Source organism: Carlito syrichta, unplaced genomic scaffold (assembly GCF_000164805.1).
Source record: "Carlito syrichta isolate Samal-C Ts95f unplaced genomic scaffold, Tarsius_syrichta-2.0.1 Scaffold303141, whole genome shotgun sequence".
NCBI lineage: Eukaryota > Metazoa > Chordata > Mammalia > Primates > Tarsiidae > Carlito > Carlito syrichta.
The window spans coordinates 220,066-242,556 of NW_007247237.1; the positions used below are offsets into that span (position 1 = coordinate 220,066).

Here is a 22,491-nt window from a genome sequence, read left to right on the forward strand (position 1 = left end):
CCGCCTGCCCGCCGGACAAAGCCGAGAGCCCGCGCCTAGAGCCATGTCCTCGTCTGCCGGAAGCGGCCACCAGCCCAGCCAGAGCCGCGCCATTCCCACCCGCACCGTGCCCATCAGCGACGCCGCGCAGCTACCTCATGACTATTGCACCACGCCCGGGGGGACGCTCTTCTCCACCACGCCAGGAGGTGAGCGCCCGCCAGCCTCCGCCGCGGCCCGGCCTCCCGCCCCGAGCCTCTGCAACTCTTCTCCGCGTGTCCCCGCGAGGGCCGCCTCGCTGCCACCCCCTGCTCCGCCGCAGCCCCGGGACTCTGTCCCGTGTCGCGCTCGCGCTTTCGGGACCCTTGGCTCCGCGCTCCCTCCTGCCTGCAGCTCGGGTCTGCGCGCGCCCCACTCGGGAACGTGGCGCTCCTGTCGCAGAAGAAAGCCCTTGTCTCCGCTTCGTGGCGGGTTTACGCACTCGACCCAGTTTTTTCTCTCCCTCTCTGCCTCCTTCTTGGGCGGGATTGGCCGCATTTGGCCTTGCATTGCGCTCGACGTTACCTCCACCTCTCGCCTGCTGTGCCTATTCGTGCTTGCTTTGGGATCTGGCTCCCGGGCCTTTTTAGAAAGGAAGCTGGAGAGAGGAATCCGGCCCTGGGACCCTGCGGTGGCTTGTTTTGCTGCTTTTAGAACACCGGGAGGAGGCTGGAATGCGGAGTCTGGAAGCCTCGCCCAGCGTTATCCTGCTTTGACAGCATTGTTTACTTTGCTGGACGAGGCCCCACGGGTGGGGGGGAGTCCCCAGGCTGGGAGACGAGAGTGAGAAAATTGTGCTCAAGTGATAGCCAAGGGAAAGTAGGCGGGGTGGCAGAGCGCTGACAGCCTTACGGTGGGGTGTTTTTCGGCGGCGACGCCTTTGGAGCTGGTTTGAAGGGGCATTGTCAAGGAGGGACACCCTCGCTGGGTGGGAAGGGGCTTGTAGAGAGAGGAGGTGCAGAGAGAGGTTTCTGGACATTGCTTTTCGGAGTGCAACCAGGAACTGTTTACAAGTAAGTAGCTCTGGGGTAGAGGTGAAGCTTGTTGAATTGGTCACGAGAAAAAGGAGCTCAAAGGTTGCCTGTGGGCAACTGGGCTGTTCTCCAGAGGGAGGACACTGGAAAGCGATCTTGAGGGGCCTCATTGAAAGGAACTCTGCCTGCTTTTGGAGATCGGGTGGCCTCTCCTAGAGGGTGGGGACGTCGAGGGTAGCGATCCCTGCCGTCTGCAGGATTGCTAGCCTGTTCCTGTGTGCAGGTCTCAGGGGCTGTACTACAACCAATCCGATGCAGTTAGACCTGGGACAACCTTATTTCGGTTGCACAATAGAGTAAGGAGTAAGGAGACCCTGCCAACACCAAGGGATAAAAATCTGGGAGGCAGCTTTACAGAGGAATTCAGCCAGGCCACTCCAGGGGAGGTGAGGCTGCCTTGGAAGACTTAAATGACCCAGGCAGGAGAAGTTCACCAGTAAGTTCACCAGAGCTGGGTTTAAGGGAATGTTACCTTTGCGGAACAGTGGAGTTCTTAGGTGGCACACTGAAGAAACCTCTTTTCTAATCTCATCTGTTGGAGACCAGCACCTGTGCTTGAGCTTGCTGAGCTTTCGCTTTTCAATCATGACAGAGTTTGGCACACCAGAGTCTGCTCTAGATAGAGTTGTCTTGAACGTGAGCTGATAGCTTTTAAGTTTTCTAAGGTGATGGAAAGGGATTTATGACTTCTTCCAGAATTCTTTGTGATATTGGATTGTAAATGTCTGTGCTTCCAGCAGTTCAGAGCACATGTCACAGTAACAGTGCATTCTGCTATAATTTATTTGGGGAAGGAACTAAAACTTCTGCTGTATATTAATTATTCTTTGCCCGAGGAACAGCGACAGAGACAGGCATTTGGCATATTTCAAACAGCCAAGCTACTACCATGCTTTAAAAAATGAGGATATAGTCTTTAAGCATTGCTTCAAAGACAGAAGACTGTCTTATAGTCTAGATTAGTTCCTAAAGTACTTGGGAAGATTCTGCCAGAAATATTGATTCATTTACTCCTCATCCCAACACAATCACTACTACTTCTCAAATATCACTTAACCCTACTCAAGAAGTTTTTGCACACAGTTTTTTGTTTCAGATTTAAATATTTGTCACCTTGGCTCATCTGTAATATTGAGCCTGTGTTTATTGGTAGAGCCCATTGTAATCTTTGGATTTTTAACGAGGGCTTGCTAAATATGTTTAAAAGGATATAGTACTGTTGTAATTGGATTTAATCGCTATTTTATAGAAGTTAACTCAGTATTTTTTAGGTGTTCAGCACTGATTGATTTAATTTTTCCCTTTGGATATTTTCTGCCCTCTGATGGCTTGTATATCGCTAATGCTCTATTTATCTCCCTCTCACCATGTAATTTTATTTTCTTCAACCAGGGTGAGATCATTTGTTATTTGGTCATCTCCAGATACCTGTATTAATGTGGTTAGGCATCTTCAGTGAATGTTGTGGGCCCAGTGCAGTTCTTTGTACAAAAGGGGGCAATAGACAAAAGAAAAAACACAGTCCTTGCTCTGGAAAGTCTAAAATTTTGATTTAGGAGACTGGGAAGACAAATAAGAATTTTGTTGTGGAATAGTCTAGAGTCAAATGCTAACATAAGACTTGAAAACATTTAGAAAAGTGGGAGTTGGGAGGTTTGTATTGGAAATCTCCATTTAGTGGGAAGGGAGAGGATTTGCATTTCCTGCTTTAAACTTCTGGAAACCTTCTGGAGTGTCACGTGCATGTCAAAGCATTCCAGGATAACAGTTGATGTACTGAAGGCCCTAGATGATTAAACTGGGCAGGGACATTCACAACATAGTGACCTTAGGATTCCTCGACCCCCTTTAGAGTCTTTTGTTCATTGAGTATCAGAGGATACAGCCCGCCTTTGACGTTCCTCCTGTGGTTTGAGAAATTAGAAGTAGGTGAAAACACTTACTGTAACCTTTTGGATTTCTCATATTGCTAGAAGAGCACCTTTTCTCATTATGAAGGAAGAGGAAATGTTTTGTTAAGAAAATTCCAAGCCAAAAGCAGAATGCTCTTGAAGTTTATTTTATTTTTATCTGCCTGTGGAGAAGTGGAGGTAATATTTGGTTCTTCCTTTGAGAAGCTACTTCTAGCCTCAAAGGAAGGTAAGGTTACTACAGTTGGCTTTGCTTTTATAACACTCTGGTTAGCTGGAAGGAAACTAATGCTTTCATGTTATAACTGAGAGAAACTGAGACCCAGGGAAATTAAGTTACTTATTAGTATCATACAACTAATTAATGTCCAAGTTAGTTTCCTGATCATTATTCCAGTTTTTTCCTCCACTATCTTGAGATGCTTTTCTTACTAGGAAAGGAAGTTTGCAAACATTTAAAGAGACTTTTCTACCTCTGCCATGCTAGCTAATGTGATTTCTTTTTTTTTTTTTTTTTTTTGCTACCTTATTTCTTTTCTAGCTATTGACCTGTCTCCTGGGAGAATTGTGCTCGGGAGAATGAACAGAAACAGAGAGACCTTCTAGCCTTTATTTTTTGCTTTCTTTTCCTGTGCAGCATTCTCATCAGCTGTGGAAAAGTATGCTGTTGCCATAACATGAGTAACAGAGGGGAACTAACTATGATGGTCTGAAATCTTGTTCAAGCTGTAGATCTCTCTTTCTGCCAGCTGGATAGTTGCTGTGGTTCCCTGGGGCAGAATTACCTAAAGGCCATTGGAAGGATCTGGAAATAAAGGAGAAGGCAGGAAGAAGAAAAAATAATACACTTGGAGTGAACTGTATTAACATAAGAGTGTTTGGAGGAATGACTAGAATCCTGTGTAGATGGGGGAAAGGAAGGCCAGTTTCTGACCATGTAAATTTCTAATTTGGTGACCTTGGGCTTGAGTTCTAGGCTAATAACTTCTGAACCAACAGGTGTACTTATTTAACTCTCTAACTTCAGTTATCAGCCAGAGGACTTGGCTATTACATGTGAGAAGTACATAACAAACATAATGAAGGGTGTTCAGTCATTTTGCCTTGTGGTTGAGGAAGATGGCATTTACTCATCTTGGTAACATAGATTAACATGTGTTGTGATTTCCTAGGAGATTCAGCTTTAGTCTCATTTTTGTCAGTTGCCAACATACATATTGAAGAGGATCTACTTGAGTTCTTATGTTTGGTGCATTTTTGCTGGCAAGGGACTGAATTCTGAGCCTGGGAATGGCAGCAGTCCTTATCCTCAAGGCAGTGTGCTGTGCGGAGGGAGCTCCTTTGCCTAAGGAGCCACAGGCAGGCTGACAGGACTCAAGCACTGGTCGATGGGGCAGCATGCATGGCTCCCTGCAGCTCTCCTAAGACCTGTAAATGAAACAGGAAGGAGGAAAAGTGACGAGCCTGTAATTTGGCACTACCAAGATTATTCAGCAGAGACATTTTGAGGATGGAGACTATGCATGATTGACTGATGGATTGTGTGTGTGTGTGTGTGTGTGTGTGTGTGTGTGTGTGTGTGAGAGAGAGAGAGAGAGAGAGAGAGAGAGAGAGAGAGAGAGAGAGAGAGATTTTAGGTTAGACAGGGTAAAGTTAAAGGGGAGAAAGCTAGTTCATCTGAGAGCCTGAGCAGGAGGACAGTTTATTGGTGAATGCCACAACTTTTTCTTCAAATTAAGTTTTAAAAGATTTTTGCTGCTCTGTTTATAATAGAACAAAAGTCAATTGAGCCTTACAGTCAGTAGGTAAGGCCTCGGCTACTATTTTCAGATTTTTTTCAGCATTGTACTTGACTTTGTAAGGACCCCAAAAAACCTAAATGCTCTGACTCCCAGCAGCTGTCTATCTGATGTGTAAGCTAGTTTTTTTTTTTTTTTTGAGTTGGAGTCTCACTCTCTTGCCCAGACTGGGATGCAGTAGCTAGTTTTTAAAGGCCCCTCTCACCTGGTTCAGGAATCTTTGAGTGTTTACATCTAAATAATCTTTCAAATTTCTAGGACAAATGCCATGACACACAGAAACTGTTCATGTTGTTGAGTAGTTTAAAAAAGTAAAAATCACAACAAGCAAGGATAAACTGGAAAATACAATTCAATGCTTGTGGATTCCTGGGGATTTTCTATATACTAGATCATGACATCTGTGGATAGAGATAGTTTTACTTCTACTTTATCTGAATGTCTTTGATTTTTATTTTTTGCCTAATTGCCCTAGCTAGAACTAAAGTAAAGTGATGAATAGATGTGGTGAGACATTGAGTGTGAACATTTGTTCATTCTTGAATGAATGTTTGTTCTGATCTTAAGGAGGAGAATATCTGGTCTTTTACCATTAAGTAAGATGTTAGCTGTGGGTTTTCATAGATGCCCTTTATCAGGTTGAAAATGTTTCCTTCTATTCCTGGTTTGTTAGGTGCTTTTATCATGAAAGGGTGTTGAATTTTAAGTGCCTTTTATTTTCATCTGTTGAAATAATTGTGTTTGTTTATTTGTTTGTTTTGAGACAATCTAAATCTGTCTCCTAGGCTGTAGGGCAGTGGTGCAATCATAGCTCACTGCAGCCTCGAAATTCTGGGCTGCAGTGAGTGATCCTTCCATCTCAGCCTTCCTAGTATCTGGGACTACAGGCACACGCCACCATGCCCAGCTAATTTATTTATTTATTTATTTATTTATTTATTTGTAGCGATGAGGTCTCACTGTGTTGCCCAGGCTGGTTTCAAACTCCTAGACTCAAGGGATCCTCTCACCTCAGTGTCCCAAAGTGCTGGGATTGTAGGTGTGAGCCATCACTCCCAGCAGATTTTTGGTTTTTATTCTACTGATATATATATTACATTAACTGATTTCTAGATGTTGCATTTCTTGGATAAATCTTACTTCGTCATAATATATAATCCTTTTCATGGGTTGCTGAATTAAGTTTGTTAATCTGTTGAGAATTTTGCATAAAGGATATTAGTCTTTATTTTTCTTGTGATGCTTTGGTGTTGGTATCAAAGTAATGCCTCATTCAGTTTAAATTTTTGTAGAAATAGCAGAAGTACTGACTTTACTGGTGAAAATAAATCATTGCTCTTTAGGTTCTTAGAAGTACTTAACAGGAGGGCAGGATTGGCAGTTGAGGAAACTGGGGGGGGGGGCACATCTTATCAGCAAGGGTACCTGTGTAACGAACATTTGTATACCTAACCCTGAACTGTACCCCACATCTTTAAAATTAAAAAAAAAATTTTTTTTTAAAGTACTTAACAGAAAGTGTGAAAGACTTGTGATTCTTCATTTTAAGATGCCATAATTCATCATCAGGGCCTCAGAGAGTAGCTTATCCTCATCATCAGAGACTATTTCTGTTACATATTGGGATGCTTCTACTTTGAAACGGAACTGGTCTCTGGTGTGATAAGTTCCTAGAACTATTAGGAGTAGGCAGCAGATAAACAGGAACCTAGACCAGTGATATCCAAGAGGATTAGTTGAAACTCCTTAAAAAGTGGAAGATGTTGATAGACATCCACTATTTTTATTTGTTAAATAAGAAGTACCCAAGAGAGTAAACTTGGGAGGGAAGTAAATAAATAGTTGGAATGGAAGCCAGGTTTGAATCTAAGTGTTTTCCCCATACCATTAGCAGTGATCTTTCATTAATTGTTAGCATTGTAGACAGAGGCTTAACCACAAACATCTGTGAAATCTAATCCAAAAAATTGATCTGGATGCATTCAGCAACCTGGCAGATCAAAACCTACATTTTCTTGGAATCAGACAGAGCCAAGCATTACTTGTGGAAAACATTTATTTCGAGGTAATTGTTCAAGTCCAGAGGTGGGCATATTTGAGGTGTCTCATTTTGACCCAGATTTTCTGGCGGTTGAGCCTTAAAGTCAGTTGTTATTTTTTGTTTGTTTGTTTGTTTTTTGAGTTGGAGTCTCACTCTGTTGCCCAGGCTGGAGGGCAGTGGCACGCTCCCGGCCACCGCAGCCTCGACCTGGTGGGCTCTGGCAATCCTTCCGCCTCAGCCTTCCAAGTAGCTGGAACTACAGGTGCGCACTACCACACCTGGCTATTTTTTTTATTTTTACTGTAGAGATGAGGTCTTGCCAAGTTGCCCAGGTGGGTCTCGAACCCGCAGGCTCAGGCAATTCACTCACCTCAGCCTCCCAAAGGCACGGGATTACAGGCTGAACCACTGAGCCCGGCATGTCAGTTGTTATTGAAGTTGGCTTGTGGGATGCCATTTTGGACCTAGTACCAGCTTTAAAAAACATCTGGTTCAACATATTTTGCAACTCAAGAAAACCAGATTTGCCTAGAGTACGTACCTATCTTGTTTGTGTTGTCTCAAGACTCCTGTCTTACTGTGTGACCATGGACAAATACCTTTCCTTCTCTGGTTATTAATGTCTTCATTTGTGAAATGAGAAGATTCCATCAGATGCTCTCTAAGGCCTTTGCTAACACTGGACTTTCTGAATAGGAACATAGTCATTATTAACTTCCCTTTCAGCCTAATGTGTGTTCTGTTATAGAAGTGTCCTAAGTGATAGGACAGGGAGCCATCATTTGACATTCATTTCCTGGAAACCTTTGCTCTCACTGAGATATGCAGCTTATCAAATAACAGTAGTATAGACTTTTCAGTAACCTTGGATGTCATCCATTTGCCATAATACTTTAGTCATATTAAGTTATAAGGTCTTACAGAGAATGGTATAATGGACATTGGAGACTTAAGGCAGAGGGAGGAATGGGTTGGAAGGATGAAAAATCATCAATTTGGTACACTGTACATACTAGGGATAAAGGGTGCACATAAAACCCAGACCCAAAACAGATACAAAGTCTTGAGTTTCCAGTTGTCTTTTGTTAAAGTAAAAATTGTCTCTCTGTTTTGTAGCACTTCAGAGATTTGATGGTTGCAAACACTGAATGTGGTTTGGCCACCACCAATCTCCCTGGAGGATACTGGGGTAGTCAGCTTTTCATTTTATCTGGGTTATTTGCCATAGAGTTTGTTAGCAGTCTGTGTCTTCATCCAGAGTCTCTATGAAGAACTGAAATTCATTCGTGAATGTTTTCTAATTCAATCAAACACAGACCTTGTTATCATGTTCCTATGTTGAAATAATTAACAGAAAAATGCTTACTTTGTAAGTCCTTTCTGTGTCTTCCTTTCTTATTTTCTTATGGGGTTGGGAGGGCGAGACAGGTGCACACTTCTTATCTGAGTGTTTTATCACTGCATTAGAAACGCTGCTGCTTCATCTTGTATCTAGTTCTGACCTCTTGGTGGGCCCTTACATGAGACATAGCTAGAGAATTTTCAGGAGTTCCTAATAGAATATTGAGGTAACATGCCAAGTTCTTTGTTTCTTTTTACATTCAGTGTCCAGATTTGAAGGATACCTCATGGTCCCTGCTGCCCTAGCAATGTTGGGCTATATGTATTTATAAACTACTTTGCAAGTACATTTATTTTTTAGTTCCCTATAATTTTTAAAATATTCTCTCTTGGTTTTTAAGTATTTTTAAATTGTGCTTATATATCTATAGCAAAATTTAACCATTTTAAATTATACAGTTTGGTGGCATTAAATACATTCACATTGTTTTGCAACCATCACCATCCGTCTTCAGAACTTTTTTTATCTTCCCAAACTGGAATTTCATACTAATTAAGCAGTAACTCCTCATTAAACACCACCATCCCAAGCCCCTGGCAGCCACCATTCTACTTTCTGTTTTCATGAATTTGACTACTGCAATACCTCAGCTAAGTGGGACCACATAGTAATTGTCCTTTTGTGGTTTACTTGTTTCACTTAGCATAAGGTCTCCAAGGTTCTTGTAGTCACCATTTTATTTTGCATGTTTTTTACTTACATTTTATGTTCATGAAAGTAACAGTTTTGAGTCATCATAGTATTAAGCTAAATAAAGCAACATTCCTGTGCCCCATTCCCTCATCTCCATTCCCAGAGAAACTATTTTAAGCTCTTTAGTTAATATTTGCCTCTGAATTTCTGAGTAACATGATTTAATGCTATTTTTCAAGTTTATATTTTAGCAATTAGTTTCCTAGTATGGAAGATGAGGATTTCGTTTCTATATACACCCTTCTCCTAATATATATATTTCTGCTTCCTATAGCTTTTATTTTTATTTTTTTGAGTCGGAGTCTCACTCTGTCACCCGGGTGGAGTGCAGTGGCACACTCACAGCCACTGCACCCTTCAGAGTAGCTGGATCTACAGGCGTGTGCCACCATGCCCGGCTAATTTTTTGATTTATTGTAGAGACGAAGTCTCGCCAAGTTGCCCAGGCCAGTCTTGAACCCCTGCTCAGGTTTACTACTCAGGCAGTCCTCTGGCCTCCGCCTCCCAAAGTGCTAGGATTACAGGCATGAGCTACCATGCCTGGCCTAATTAAATTTTTTTAACCTTTTTTGGTTAAACCAATATTTATGTAATATTTGTTACATTTAGGTAACTATTAAATATAGATGGGGCTGACATTGTTGGTTTCCAGCTTAACAGCCTTTCCCTCTTCTTCCTTGTTGCCACAGATTTCCTTACTTTATTTTATTTTTTTTAGAAAGCAGGATTTATTGAGAGGACAGAAAAACTCCCACAGTGGGAGGAGACCCGAAGGGGTTGCCTTCCTTTTTGAGTTGGAGTCTCACTCTTTCGTCCAGACTGGAGTGCAGTGGCTGCTCCCGGCCACTGCAGCCTCGACCTGCTGGGCTCCCGCGATCCTTCCGCCTCGCCTCAGCCTTCCGAGTAGCTGGAATGACAGGTGTGCGCTACCACGCCCAGCTAATTTTTTGATTTTATTGTAGAGATGAGGTCTCGCCTGCCCAGGCGGATCTCGAACCCGTGGGCTCAGGCAATCCACTCACCTCAGCCTCTCAAAGGCGTGGGATTACAGGCTGAGCCACCGAGCCTGGCTCCATATTTTTTTTTTAAGTGGCAGCGTGCCAAGCCCCAGGATAGTTTTCCAATGTTGGCTCTGGTGGGCATCTGAACTAGTTCTGGCCAAATGAGATGCAGAGAAAGTCTGCTGGGGCTTTCTGAGATTTTCCTCTCATGGAATAAGTCCCACGAGGAAAGCCCTATTTGAGTTCATATTCTCCCTTCCTGCTTGGGACACTATTGTATGAGAATTAGGTCCCTCTCTGTTTTCTTTCCTTTTTTTTTTTTTTTTTGAGTTGGAGTCTCACTCTGTCACCCAGACTGGAGTGCCGTGGTTGCTCCCGGCCACCACAGCCTTGACCTCCTAGGCTCCGGCGATCCTTCCACCTCAGCCTTCCAAGTAGCTGGAACTACAGGCAGGTGCTACCATGCCCGGCTAATTTTTTGATTTATTGTAGAGATGAGGTCTCGCCAAGTTGCCCAGGTGGGTCTCAAACCCACGGGCTCAGGCAATCCTCTCACCTCAGCCTCCCAAAGTGTGGGATTACAGGCTGAGCCACTGAGCTTGGCCTCCTCTCCACTCTCTTGGAGGATTTACTATCAGCTTATCCAAGCTGTGCAATTTGGGCAAGTTGCTTGATATTTTTTTTTTTCTAAGCTAAATGTTTACATGAGTGAATGCTTGAGGTTAATTCTGGAAGCAGACTTAAGCAGAATTTTATGGGGTCCTTGTAAAAGTATAGTAACAACTATCTCATAAGTTAACCTTGTTACAGTGGACTTTATGTGGTTTTATTTCAACTTACACTTTCTTAAGTATATATAGCTTAATGCATGAATTAATTATCATTTAAACTAAGCTACTTGGTTTTTAAAGAGGGCCTTATGCTTGAATGGCCTTGTTTCTGTACAAGCCATCTTGGCAAGCACAATTTTAGACTTCACTCATTGGTCTTCTAGCTGTTTGCAGCAGTTTAAGAATCATTAGTTTTTAGATCCAAAGGTAGAAGTTTTTTTTCCTCCTCTCCATCAAAGGGACTCAGTTTTATTCAATCATGTTTCCCCAGTAATGTATCTAGAGAGTGCTGGATCAAGGTATTAGATTTATCCTAATATCTGGTCACTAAGAGATGAAAAAAATTTATAAATAGCTAATGTTAACCTAGATCTACAGGTTTCTATTCTGAACTCCAAACATGAAGACTAAGTAATAGATGAACACTTTAAAAGCAAAATGGAGAAATTGAACAGTGTAGAATATAAAATGCAAAATAAAATGCCAGACTACCACTTTCAACAGTTTATAATGTTTTTGTTGATTATCATTGTTGCTGTAACTAATAGATGAATACTGTGATTTCTTGGTTTCTTAATGTTTGATAATACTATTAACTCCCTCTTATGAAAGGTGGGGAATCTAGGACACTTTTATTACTTCTTATCTTTCCTTTCCCATCCCCTTTCCACTTACCAATTTCTGTAAATGGTATTATCATAGTTTCCTGGTATGTTAGCCTTTATATTATTTTGGTAATATCAGAGTTTATAACATTCACATACTCTCCCCTTAACAATATAATTCTTTGTTCTTTTTATTATATATTGATTGTAAACATTGAAAGTCTGTGAACAGCATATAAAATATTGTGTGTATGTGTGTTTTTTTTTTTTTTTTACACTTTACAATATAAAAGAGTGATTATTTTCATAGAGAAGAAAATGGAAGACTCACTGGAAGGATAATGTTTCCATCTGTGATTCTTTTTTTAACACTCCATCAAATTCATCAAACTCTTTCCCCATTTTAATATTGTGTCTTATGTGAACTGTGGATTCCTTGTTTGTTTTTCTTCAGCGGTTTAAGATTCTTTCAGTTACTTGTGACTGCATTTGTTTGACATTAAATTGGACTGACTTAAACGTTGTAGGAAGTTTGGATAAAATGTGAATTATTAGAAAGTTCTTGCTTTAGAAAATGTATACCTGTGCATGCACATGTATAAGGGACCTTAAATATTTTAGGTTTTTTATAGATTGTCATGGAATTCATATAAGTTTACAGTAAACACAATATTCAACAAAGGAAATAAAGATTTTTTTCTAGCATTTTATTCATAATTGAATCTTAAATTTTCTCTGAATAGTTTTGGTTTTTTGAGTGGTCAGATTTTTAAAAATTACACCCTAGAATCATTAGTCACTAACAGTCTGATTTTCCACTTTTGCTTTATACTCATTATTAAATTTTTTTAGCCTGCAGTGATCTAAGTTTCAAAAACTTAAAATACCATGCTTTTGTGGTTATTTTTTCCCTGACTATATTTGAGAACATTAATAGCATTAGTTAAGATCCTAGTTCTTCAGTGTGTCTTATCTGAATTGTTTACTATGTTTGCATTCAAAACCAAATGGATCTTAGGAATGTCCAGAACTAATGGATGAATTTAGCAAGGTTGCAAGATACAAGATCCATTTAGAAAAACCGGTATTTCTATATACTTGCAGTAAACAATCAGAAGTAAAATTAAGAAAACAATCTCATCTATAATAGCATACAAATAATAAAGTAAATAGGAATAAATTTAATCACAAAAGCACAAAACTTTTATTCTAGAAACTACAAAAATATTGTTGAAAGAAATTAAAGAAGATCTAAATAAATGGAAGGACTTCGATGTTCATGGATCAGAAGACTAAATATTGTTAAGATGGTGATAGTCCTCAAGTTGATCTGCACATTCCCCACAATCTTCATCGTAATCCCAGCTGTCTTCTTTGACAAGCTAACAAAATTCATATGAGGCTGAGGTGAGTGGATTGCCTGAGCCTGCGGGTTCGAGACCTGCCTGGGCAACTTGGCAAGACCTCATCTCTACAATAAATCAAAAAATTAGCCAGGCATGGTAGTGCGCGCCTGTAGTTCCAGCTACTTGGAAGGCTCAGGTGGAAGGATCGCCGGAGCCCAGCAGGTCGAGGCTGCGGTGGCCAGGAGCGGCCACTGCACTCCAGTCTGGGCGACAGAGTGAGACTCCAACTCAAAAAAAAAAGAATTCATATGAAACTTTAAAGGACCTAAAATATTCAAAACAATCTTAAGACAGAAAAACAGAGTTGGAGGACTTACACTTCCTGGTTTCAAAACTTATTAAAGACAGTGTAGTACTAGCATATGGATAAACATATAGATATATGGAATATAATTGGGAGTCCATAAATAAATCTTCACAGTTATGGTCCATGGATCTTTGACAAGGGGGCGAAGACAATTCCATGGGGAAAGAATAGTCTTTTCAACAAACAGTGCTGTTATAACTAGATGTTCATGCAAAAAAACTGAGTTGGACCTGATTGCTCAAAGATCTAAATGTAAAAGCTAAAACTGGAAAGCCCTTCAAAGAAAGCTTTTTTCCCGCCACCTCGTCCCCACAATTTCCAAGTTTGATGTACTACAAAAATGAGAATCCTGTACCACTCAAGTTGAATGTTAGTAAAAACATCAGACAGTGAAACTTCACCCTTATGAAATCTAGCCCTGAGTCGGGCTCAGTGGCTCAGCCTGTAATCCCGCGCTTTGGGAGACTGAGGTGAGTGGATTGCCTGAGCCTGCGGGTTCGAGACCCACTTGGGCAACTTGGCGAGAGCTCATCTCCACAATACATGAAAAATTAGCCGGGTGTGGTAGCGCGTGCCTGTAGTTCCAGCTACTTGGAAGGCTGAGGCAGAAGGATCGGAGGAGCCCAGCAGGTTGAGGCTGCGGTGGCCGGGAGCATGCCACTGCACTCCAGTCTGGACAACAGAGTGAGACTCCAACTCAAAAATCAAAAAAATAAAAAATAAAGAAATCTAGCCTTGAAGAGAAGTGGGGGGTCCATCCACTAACGCTCCTTCCCTTTGTTTATTGGAAAGCCATCAGACCCCCTTTCAACCTCTATGTCCTTACTTTACACAGCACTCTAATAAACAGGTTGCTGATTTCCAAACCCAACAGATTAGAAACATCAAGTTAGAATGTGTGTAAAGGGTATGCTATAGACTGAATTGTGTCTCCCCACAATTTCTGTGTTGAAGCCCTAACTTCCAGTGTGATGGTATTAGGAGATGGAGCCTTTGAAAGTTAGTTAGGTTTAGATGAGGTCATAAAGGTGGGGCCCTCGTGATGGAATTAGTGGCCTTATAAAAGGAGATGCTGGAGAGCTTGTGGCCTTCCCTCCAAGTGCAGGACACAGTGAGAGGCAGCCACCTACAAGCTAGGAAAAGAGCCCTCACCAGAAACCATTCTTGCTGGCACCTTAATCTTGGACTTCCAGCCTCCAGAACTGTGAGACAATACACACATATCTGTTAAGTTGTGCCATCTATGGTATTTTGTGTGGCAGCCTAAGCTGACTGGAACATGGTAGGAGCCTGGAAAAAAGGCAACTCTTAGCCTAACACTGCGGAGGAGACAAGGAAACTTGGAATAGGGTAGGGGACACAAGCACAGGCTTGGCAGTCTGAATTCTGCTTAGTGGTGTTCAGTTGTACAGAGCAACAGGGCTTGATACTTTTAGGTCATAACATAGTATAATAAATGATTTTCATAATAATGACCCTGATTCATCAAGAAAGGGCTGGGTGCCGGGCTCGGTGGCTCAGCCTGTAATCCCGTGCCTTTGGGAGGCTGAGGTGAGTGGATTGCCTGAGCCTGCGGGTTCGAGACCCGCCTGGGCAGCGAGACCTCGTCTCTACAATAAATCAAAAAAAAAAAAAAAAAAAATCAGCTGGGCGTGGTAGCGCGCACCTGTAATTCTGGCTACTTGGAAGGCTAAGGCGGAAGGATCGCCGGAGCCCACTGCACTCCAATCTGGGTAACAGCGTGAGACTACAACTAAAAAAAAAACAAAAAAAGAAAGGGCTGGGTTGTTTCTTTTTTAAGGCCATAAAAATTTAAATTCGTATTAGAAATATTTCCAAGATAATTGAAATTTGTTCACCTTTTGAAGATTGAGTTGTTTTCTGCTGTCCAGAATGTGTCTTGTTCCTCATAATTTCCTGATGCTTTTGTTCCTCTAGTTACTGTTCTTCAAAGCAAAGAGTGTGAATGTAAATTCCTGCTCTCCTTGTCCTAGAACTTCATTTGAAACAGGATGCAGTATAAGACTTGTGTCATCTTCAAACCAGAAACAATGATTTACACCTTTTCCAAGTGTTCTTAAAGTGAGGGAGGAATGAATGCCGAGCTTTTCTGCTGAAGCTAAGGTACAATCTGTGGGCCTCTGTGCCTAAGTCTTTGAAACAGTAAAAATAGGAAATAACTCTCTTATTACATAATATTTAAAACCATATATTTCTCTGTTGCATAAGAAATATAAGGACTGGTCAGGCTCGGTGGCTCAGCCTGTAATCCCAGCACTTTGGGAGGCCGAGGTGAGTGGATTGCCTGAGCCCACGGGTTTGAGACCTGCCTGGGCAACTTGGCGAGACCTCATCTCTACAATAAATCAAAATTTAGTCGGATGTGGTAGTGTGCACCTGTAGTTCCAGCTACTTGGAAGGCTGAGGCGGAAGGATCACCGGAGCCCAGCAGGTCAAGGCTGTGGTGGCCAGGAGCGACCACTGTACTCCAGTCTAGGTGACAGAGTGAGACTCCAACTCAAAAAAAAAAAGTAATATAAGGACTAGGTAATTTATAAAATGTATGAGTACTCAGGCCTTGCCCAATTAGAAGACACTCGATGTTGATGGATCAGAAGACTAAATATTGTTAAGATGGTAATAGTTCTCAGGTTGATCCTACCATGTCCCAGTCAGCATTGGCTGCCATACAAAATACCATAGATAGCACAACTTAACAGAAATGTATTTATTGTGTCACAGTTCTGGAGGCTGGAAAACAAACCACCTCTACCCTTCTGTAACACTTCCTAGGGGATGGTAACACCCCAGCCAACACTACCACCCCCATCTACCCCTACCTCTCTGAAAAGCAGTGCTTTAGGGCACATGTGCCAGTCCTTGTAAATACTGCTCACCTGACCATCTTTTTACCTTGTTATTCTATATGTAAGTGTAAGTAGCAGTTAATTTTCCATCCTTTCATTTTGGACAGCTCACTCCAGCTCTTGGAGATTATAGAGACTAGTAGAATAGGAAAGAGTGACCACAGGTTTAGTTCCAGTTTTGTTTTTGGTTATCTCCTTGACTTTGATTGAGTCACTTCTCTGGATCTCAGCATCATTTGTCAAAATGATCTCTTAGCCCCTTTCATCCTTGTCTTACTAATTATCTTTAGTATTTCATCTATTCTTTTTATTTTCTTAAGTTTTCAAGCAAAGTTTATTAGCGAAAAAAGAAAGATAAAGGAAGATTCATGGCATAAAGACCTGCCATGGGCAAGTTTTTCAAAGACGAAAAACCACCTCATCTATTCTTAAACCACCTCATCCTCCACCCCTAGGCAACTACTAATTTCTGTCTCTACAGACTTACCTGTTCTGGCAATTTCATATAAATGGAATCATACTAGGACTTTGGAAGAAGTATGAAGTTGGCTTCTTTCTGTTGGTGTAATGGTTCTCAAATTTTAATGAACATAAGAATGACCTGGGGAACTTGAAAATACAGATTTCTAGGTTCTCCCAGAGATTCTGATTTAGTTAGAATATTTTTTAACAACTACCCCAGGTGATTCTGATATAGACATCTGCAGATCACAACCCCAAAACTGGCTTAGTAGGTTCCAAATATGCCACAATATTTTTCTTGTTTTATTATGAAGAGGCAAAAAACCAGATATTTTATTTCTTATAAACTAAAAATGTGTATAGTGTGGTTGTAGCAGAAACAGGTAGTAAAAAAGAAAGTTGATATCCTTTGGAGTTGGTTTGCAAGCCTCAAAGACTTTATTTTGAAATGCCTTCATGTGCTAATAGACCCCATCTGAGGGTCCATTTTCATTCTGAGACTGATACTTAAGTCACTCTTTCCTGTGATGTGCAGATTTTGTGGTATTATTAGAGGAAAGTGTGTTTAGTACTTAATTCTAGATTTATAGCAAAGATGGGAGGTGGGTAGAGTCTCTGTTGACCTTTTCTCCCTAAGAAGACACTAGTTTGACTGTTTTCCTTTCAGTCAAAAGGAGATGATTTAGTAGCATTTGTGTGTCATAGTTACCACTACAGGTATTAGTACCAAGAAAATTACTGATTTTATAAACTAATTTCTATAGTATTAGTATTATTTCTCTAAGTATTTGTTTTCTCCTTTCTTTGGGAAGAAAGATTCTGGAGTTTCCATTCTTGGAGTAAATGCCTTGTTTTTTCCACTTGCTTTCTCATATTTCAAATTGATGTGTAAGCTTGTTCTGTTTCCTGGGATATAGCCATCACATGTTACTCTGTCTCTATTATAATATGACAGAAGAATTTATTTTCATTTGACACTCTAAAAGCATTTATCAGCAGACAGTACTCAGATTTTGCCTCTTTAAGCTTGGTAACTTTGTACATAATTTTACTTTTATATAATGTTGCCTTTAATTTGGATGCCTACATTCTTAAAGGTTTTTCTTTCTGTGATTTAAACCTAATGTCAGCAAGATAGCGCCACATAACTACTTCCCTTTGTTACTTGGGCAGTAACTGGTGAGTGATGTTGAATACCTTTTAATGTACCTCTACAGAAGGTTTTCATAACTGTGTAATCGGTTAAAGTGCACTCTTCAGAACTATTGTTTTTAAAACATTCAAGTAGCACTTACTGGTAAGCAGTTTGTTTTGTAGAAAGAGAGGGGCTCCCAGTCCCAGCTCTCCTTGGGAAGAATGTCAGTCTCAGTGCTACTTTTGAAAGCCTTTACCCTGTTTGTTTTTTTCTCATACTTGTTTATTCCTTTCTCTTTTTTTTGAAATCTCACTCTGTCCCCCAGGCTGGAGTGCAATGGCATGCTCATGGATCACCATAGCCTCAACCTCCTGGGCTCAGGTGATCCTTCCGCCTCCGTCCCCCACGTAACTGGGACAACAGGCATGTGTTATCACATGCTAACTTTTCGATTTTGTTTTTTTTCTAGAGATGATGTCTCACTATGTTGCCTTGGCTGGTTTCCAACTCCTGGGCTCAAGCAATTCTCCTGCCTTGGCCTCCCAAAGTGCTGGTATTACAAGTGTGAGCCATCATGCCAGGCCTATTCCTTCATGTTTATTTTATTTTTTAGAAAGTAAGATTTATTAAGAAGACAGAAAAGCTCCTACAGCAGGAGGGGACCTAAAAGAGGTTGCCCCTATTCCTTCATTTAAAATTTTGTTTTTGGAAGTCTTAACGTTAGGATCTAGGTCACATATAAATAAGATACATCCCTGGCATATGGAACTCAAAATGTATAGTGAGGCAGATAAATAAAACAGGAATCCTGTAATACATGATATGTATTGATAAAATGAGGAGGAAGAACCTTTTATAAAGGGGGCGAGTGTTCTCAAAGCTTCACAAAGGAAGGGATGTTGGGGTCTTGAAGGATGAGCAGCAGTGTTCCCTGCAGAAGAGGAAGAAAAGGCATTCCACATGGCATTTGAGCCTGTTCTCAGGCAGGGAGGTTGGAGCTTATCCTTTTGGCTTGATAAATCCTTAAGAGTTAGGATTAGGTGGGATTTAAACTAAATTCCTGGGTGGTATTATATGTTGATAGCCCCTTAATTTGTTTCAAACTCTTTTCAACCCTGTTTTCCAGGAACTCGAATCATTTATGATCGAAAGTTTCTGTTGGATCGGCGCAACTCTCCCATGGCTCAGACCCCGCCCTGCCATCTGCCCAATATCCCTGGAGTCACCAGTCCTGGCACCTTAATTGAAGACTCCAAAGTAGAAGTAAACAATTTGAACAACTTGAACAATCATGACAGGAAGCATGCAGTTGGTAAGAGAGTGGCCGTAGTGGGTACCTAGAGAGTGGCTCTCGGAACTTGAATGTCTGTTTGCAGTAGGTTGAAAAATGCTGATGCTTCAGTTATAACTGATGTTCAGTTATATGTCTCTCTAAGCTTCCCCTTTCTGCCCCAAAGGTTTGTTGAATTGCTCTGGAAATCCTGAGTTCTAAATCATAACAATCTAATCTTTTTTTTTTTTTGAGTTGGAGTCTCGCTCTGTTGCCCAGACTGGAGTGCAGTGGCTGCTCCCGGCTACTGCAGCCTTGACCTGCTGGGCTCCAGTGATCCTTCCGCCTCAGCCTTCCAAGTAGCCGGAATTACAGGCACGCCCTACTACGCCCGGCTAATTTTTTATTGATTGCAGAGATGAGGTCTCACCAAGTTGCCCAGGCGGGTCTCGAACCCGCGGGCTCAGGCAATCCACTCACCTCAGCCTCCCAAGGCACGGGATTACAGGCTGAGCCACCAAGCCTGGCTAACAATCTAATCTTGATGGTGGGGGAGAAGAACCCAAAATCAGAATGGAATACCCCAAAGATGACTCCTTCAACCATACCTTAAGGACTGCCTGGCCTAGGCTTCGTTGGACCAGGGAATCAATCAGTCTCAATCTTAATCTCAATCAATCAGTCTCTCTCTCTCTCTCTCTCTCTCTCTCTCTCTCTCTCTCTCTCTCTCTCTCTCTCTCTCTCTCTCACACGCACGCACGCACGCACGCACACACGCACGCACTTTAGTGATGTGTCCTCTTTAATCTCTGAAGAAGCAGAATAGTGAGGTGGGAATAGCTAGCTTCTGAAGTATATTGCAAGGGCTGACTTGGTGACCCCGGACATAGGCTGGCATTCTGCTTTGTAAAATTCCAAGTGAGTTTTTAATGAACATAATGTCGATGTGGAGCAGGGCCAAAGTCCAAAGCTTCCAGAAGAATGTGCTTTCCTGATAGGTCTCAGAGAGCTCCTCAAGAACTGCTGTTTGGGAAAGTTTTCACTTTAGTTCTTTTTCCCAGAAGTTTTTTCCACAGGTGATGGGACTGCCATTTGTCTTTTTCAAATTAAGATCAACCAAAGCTAAACAGAATAATTGTTTTGAGGCAGCAGAGAGTGGGATGGAATTATTTTTGACCCTCACGTAGAGGGAATGACAGTTAAAACTGTTTTGCTTTTTTGTGTATGCTAAACTTTTCGTTTTATTCATCCTTACTAGGGGATGATGCTCAGTTTGAGATGGACATCTGACTTTCCTGCAAAGATGTGAAGAAAAACAGCAAAGCTGACATCTATGTGAACCTGATTGGCCAACAGGATCAACAACGAAGAGACAGAGCAGCAGTACCAGCAGCCCCCATTAGTCCCCAGTCCCCTCTTCCTCTGGGTGCCGAATGATGGGAAGATGAGCTCATCTGACCATTTCTTTTTCCGGTTTCCTGTCCCCTGCCCAGTTAGTTGTACAGGTTAGATTGAAGGCCCTTGGTGTATTTCTGTAGTGCTAAGCAGCCCATAGAGGAAAACTCTGGCTTCTCTTGTTGTTTATTGCGAACCACCCCCTAGCCCCCTCAAATTTATCCCAAACAGATATCAGCTTATCAACAACTGCCTGGCTGGGAAGTCTAGGAAAGAGATACAGAGGTTTCATGGGTTCAGCATCACTCCTGCTCCTTAGCCTCTGTTTCTCCTCCCTGTATCCCACCTATGACGGTTCAGTAGTGTGAGAGTCAGGTTTGGGGCTTTAAAAACCATTAGGGGGAAATGATAAAAAGAGAGCTGCTTTTCCTTTTACCTTGAGGTGTTTGTCCTTAGGGACAGAGCACAGTTTGTGAAACTCTGGCAGCATTACCCTGTGACACCATTTTGAAGTCTGCTTCCTTTCTTTCCTCTGGGAGGAATGTCTTCTATCTTTGGTATTACAGTTCCTCTTCTCATTCCTTTACTTAACTCATTTGTGCAGATCTTTTAAGCTCTTTGCATCAGAAGGGAACCCTCAGTAGCCAGCCTTGTTCTTCTGCCATTCTACCTGTTTGCATCTTGATGCTAGCAGAATACTCTTGTACTTGGAGATACCCAGGCGATTTTGTGTGCTCCCACAGCAGGTCCATACCAAGTAAGAGAGGCACTTTGGCCTTCACTTGATGGTTGAGGCCTGATTATAGTATTCTGCCAGATGATATCTAAGAATGAGCTCTGAAGAGCATTGACCCATTGAGTACCCAGTCTCAGTAGTAGGTGTTTTTAAGTCCAGTGAGCATTGTGATATTTGTTCTCAGATTGCAGTTTGTTATGTTTTGAGTTTGAAGTTGATTTTCTGAATGTTCTTAGAAAAGAACTACATTTCTTTTCCATTATGGATCTGCTTTGTTTGGCTGCTGGGATAGGATAGATAAGCATGGGCTTTAAAATGTGTTCCTTCCAGGTTTCTTGCCTTTCCCATTCCACTCTGAATTTTCCCCCTGCTTCCCTCTCTTCCTCTCTCCCTCTCTCTCTGTCTCCCTTCCTTTTTCTCTGCCAGGCCATTTTTCAAATTTACATCAAAGATACCTCAAGTGTTGGTATCTAAAAATATCTGTCACCCCTTTTATCTGAGGAGTGACCTTTTATTTTTAAGATGACTACAGACCTATTTTTAGATATGTTTTCAATACAATTTTGAACAGCAACTTTTTAAGTAAACATTCTCCAGTGTTAGGAAGGTGAGAAATGTCCATAAGCAAGTCTGCTGTTCTGTGTCACCATCCTTTGTCGCTCCCAGTACCTTAGGAGCTCTTTCCTTCCCCCCTGAGTTTTGGGTGTGCATGTTTGGAGCTTGTTGTGGGTGGTTTGTAAAACTGGACCATTCTGCCTTGCTAGGGGTTGTTCATGAAAGCCTCATGCTTTTCCCTTACCCTTTCCTTTTGCATTCACCCTTCTCCTCACCCACTCTCCTGGGACTCTTGACTGACACAGTAATCCCTGGAGAGTGACTCCCCTTTTAGAAAGACTAAAGCATCCATCCCCTCATAAAAAGACAAGTAATGTAACCACTGGTGTCCTGGGAATTTCTGGTAGAATTTGGTGCCCTGAAACCTCTTATTAAGAGATCAGATCCCAGGGTGAGAGTAACAGGCCAATTGGCCAAGAAAGAAAGCTATTTGTTTTTCTTTTGAACTATGGAAAGACCCTGTTTGTGAATACATTTTAGGAAGAAGAGAGGAAGGATGTCTGTGGAACTTTGTTCTGTTTTCTGCAACAAAATGTGAATAGTTCAAAGAGCGAAACCTTTTGTGATGGTTGATGTCTCTCAGGAATAAGCTGGATCTCCAATGTTTTTGGGGATGCTTTGAGTCTCAAAAATTGATAATCAGAAAAGTATTTTTTGTTTGTTTGTTTATGTACCCCTGTTCTGATTTTTAATTAAACTCCAAATTTTGTTTTACGTACTCTTGGAAAAAACTTAAGTTGTGCTGTAATTTGCGTAAGAAGCTTTAAACCCTGGGGAGTTTGATTCTTTGGGAATGAAGCTTTTCATTCTTCATACACTGGCCTTGGCATCCTATGAACTGACTCCAACTAGCAGCTAGTCAGTCTGTCAGTGAGCAGAAAAGTATTCTCTTGCTGATCTTTATTGCTGTATATGAAGACTTGTCTGCCTCACTGAAGAGTGCAGAATGGATTTAAAACAGAGCT

The 22,491-nt window shown here is 41.5% G+C and overlaps 1 protein-coding gene across 1 annotated transcript; it reads left to right on the top strand.

The window, feature by feature from the left end:
• Positions 1-22,259, top strand: EIF4EBP2 (eukaryotic translation initiation factor 4E binding protein 2). The gene is made up of 3 exons (XM_008057852.2): positions 1-188; positions 18,637-18,822; positions 20,039-22,259. Exons 1-3 carry the CDS (start codon positions 44-46, stop codon positions 20,068-20,070), a joined length of 363 nt encoding a protein of 120 aa, XP_008056043.1. The 5' UTR covers positions 1-43; the 3' UTR covers positions 20,071-22,259.
• The last annotated feature ends 232 nt before the right edge of the window (positions 22,260-22,491 follow it).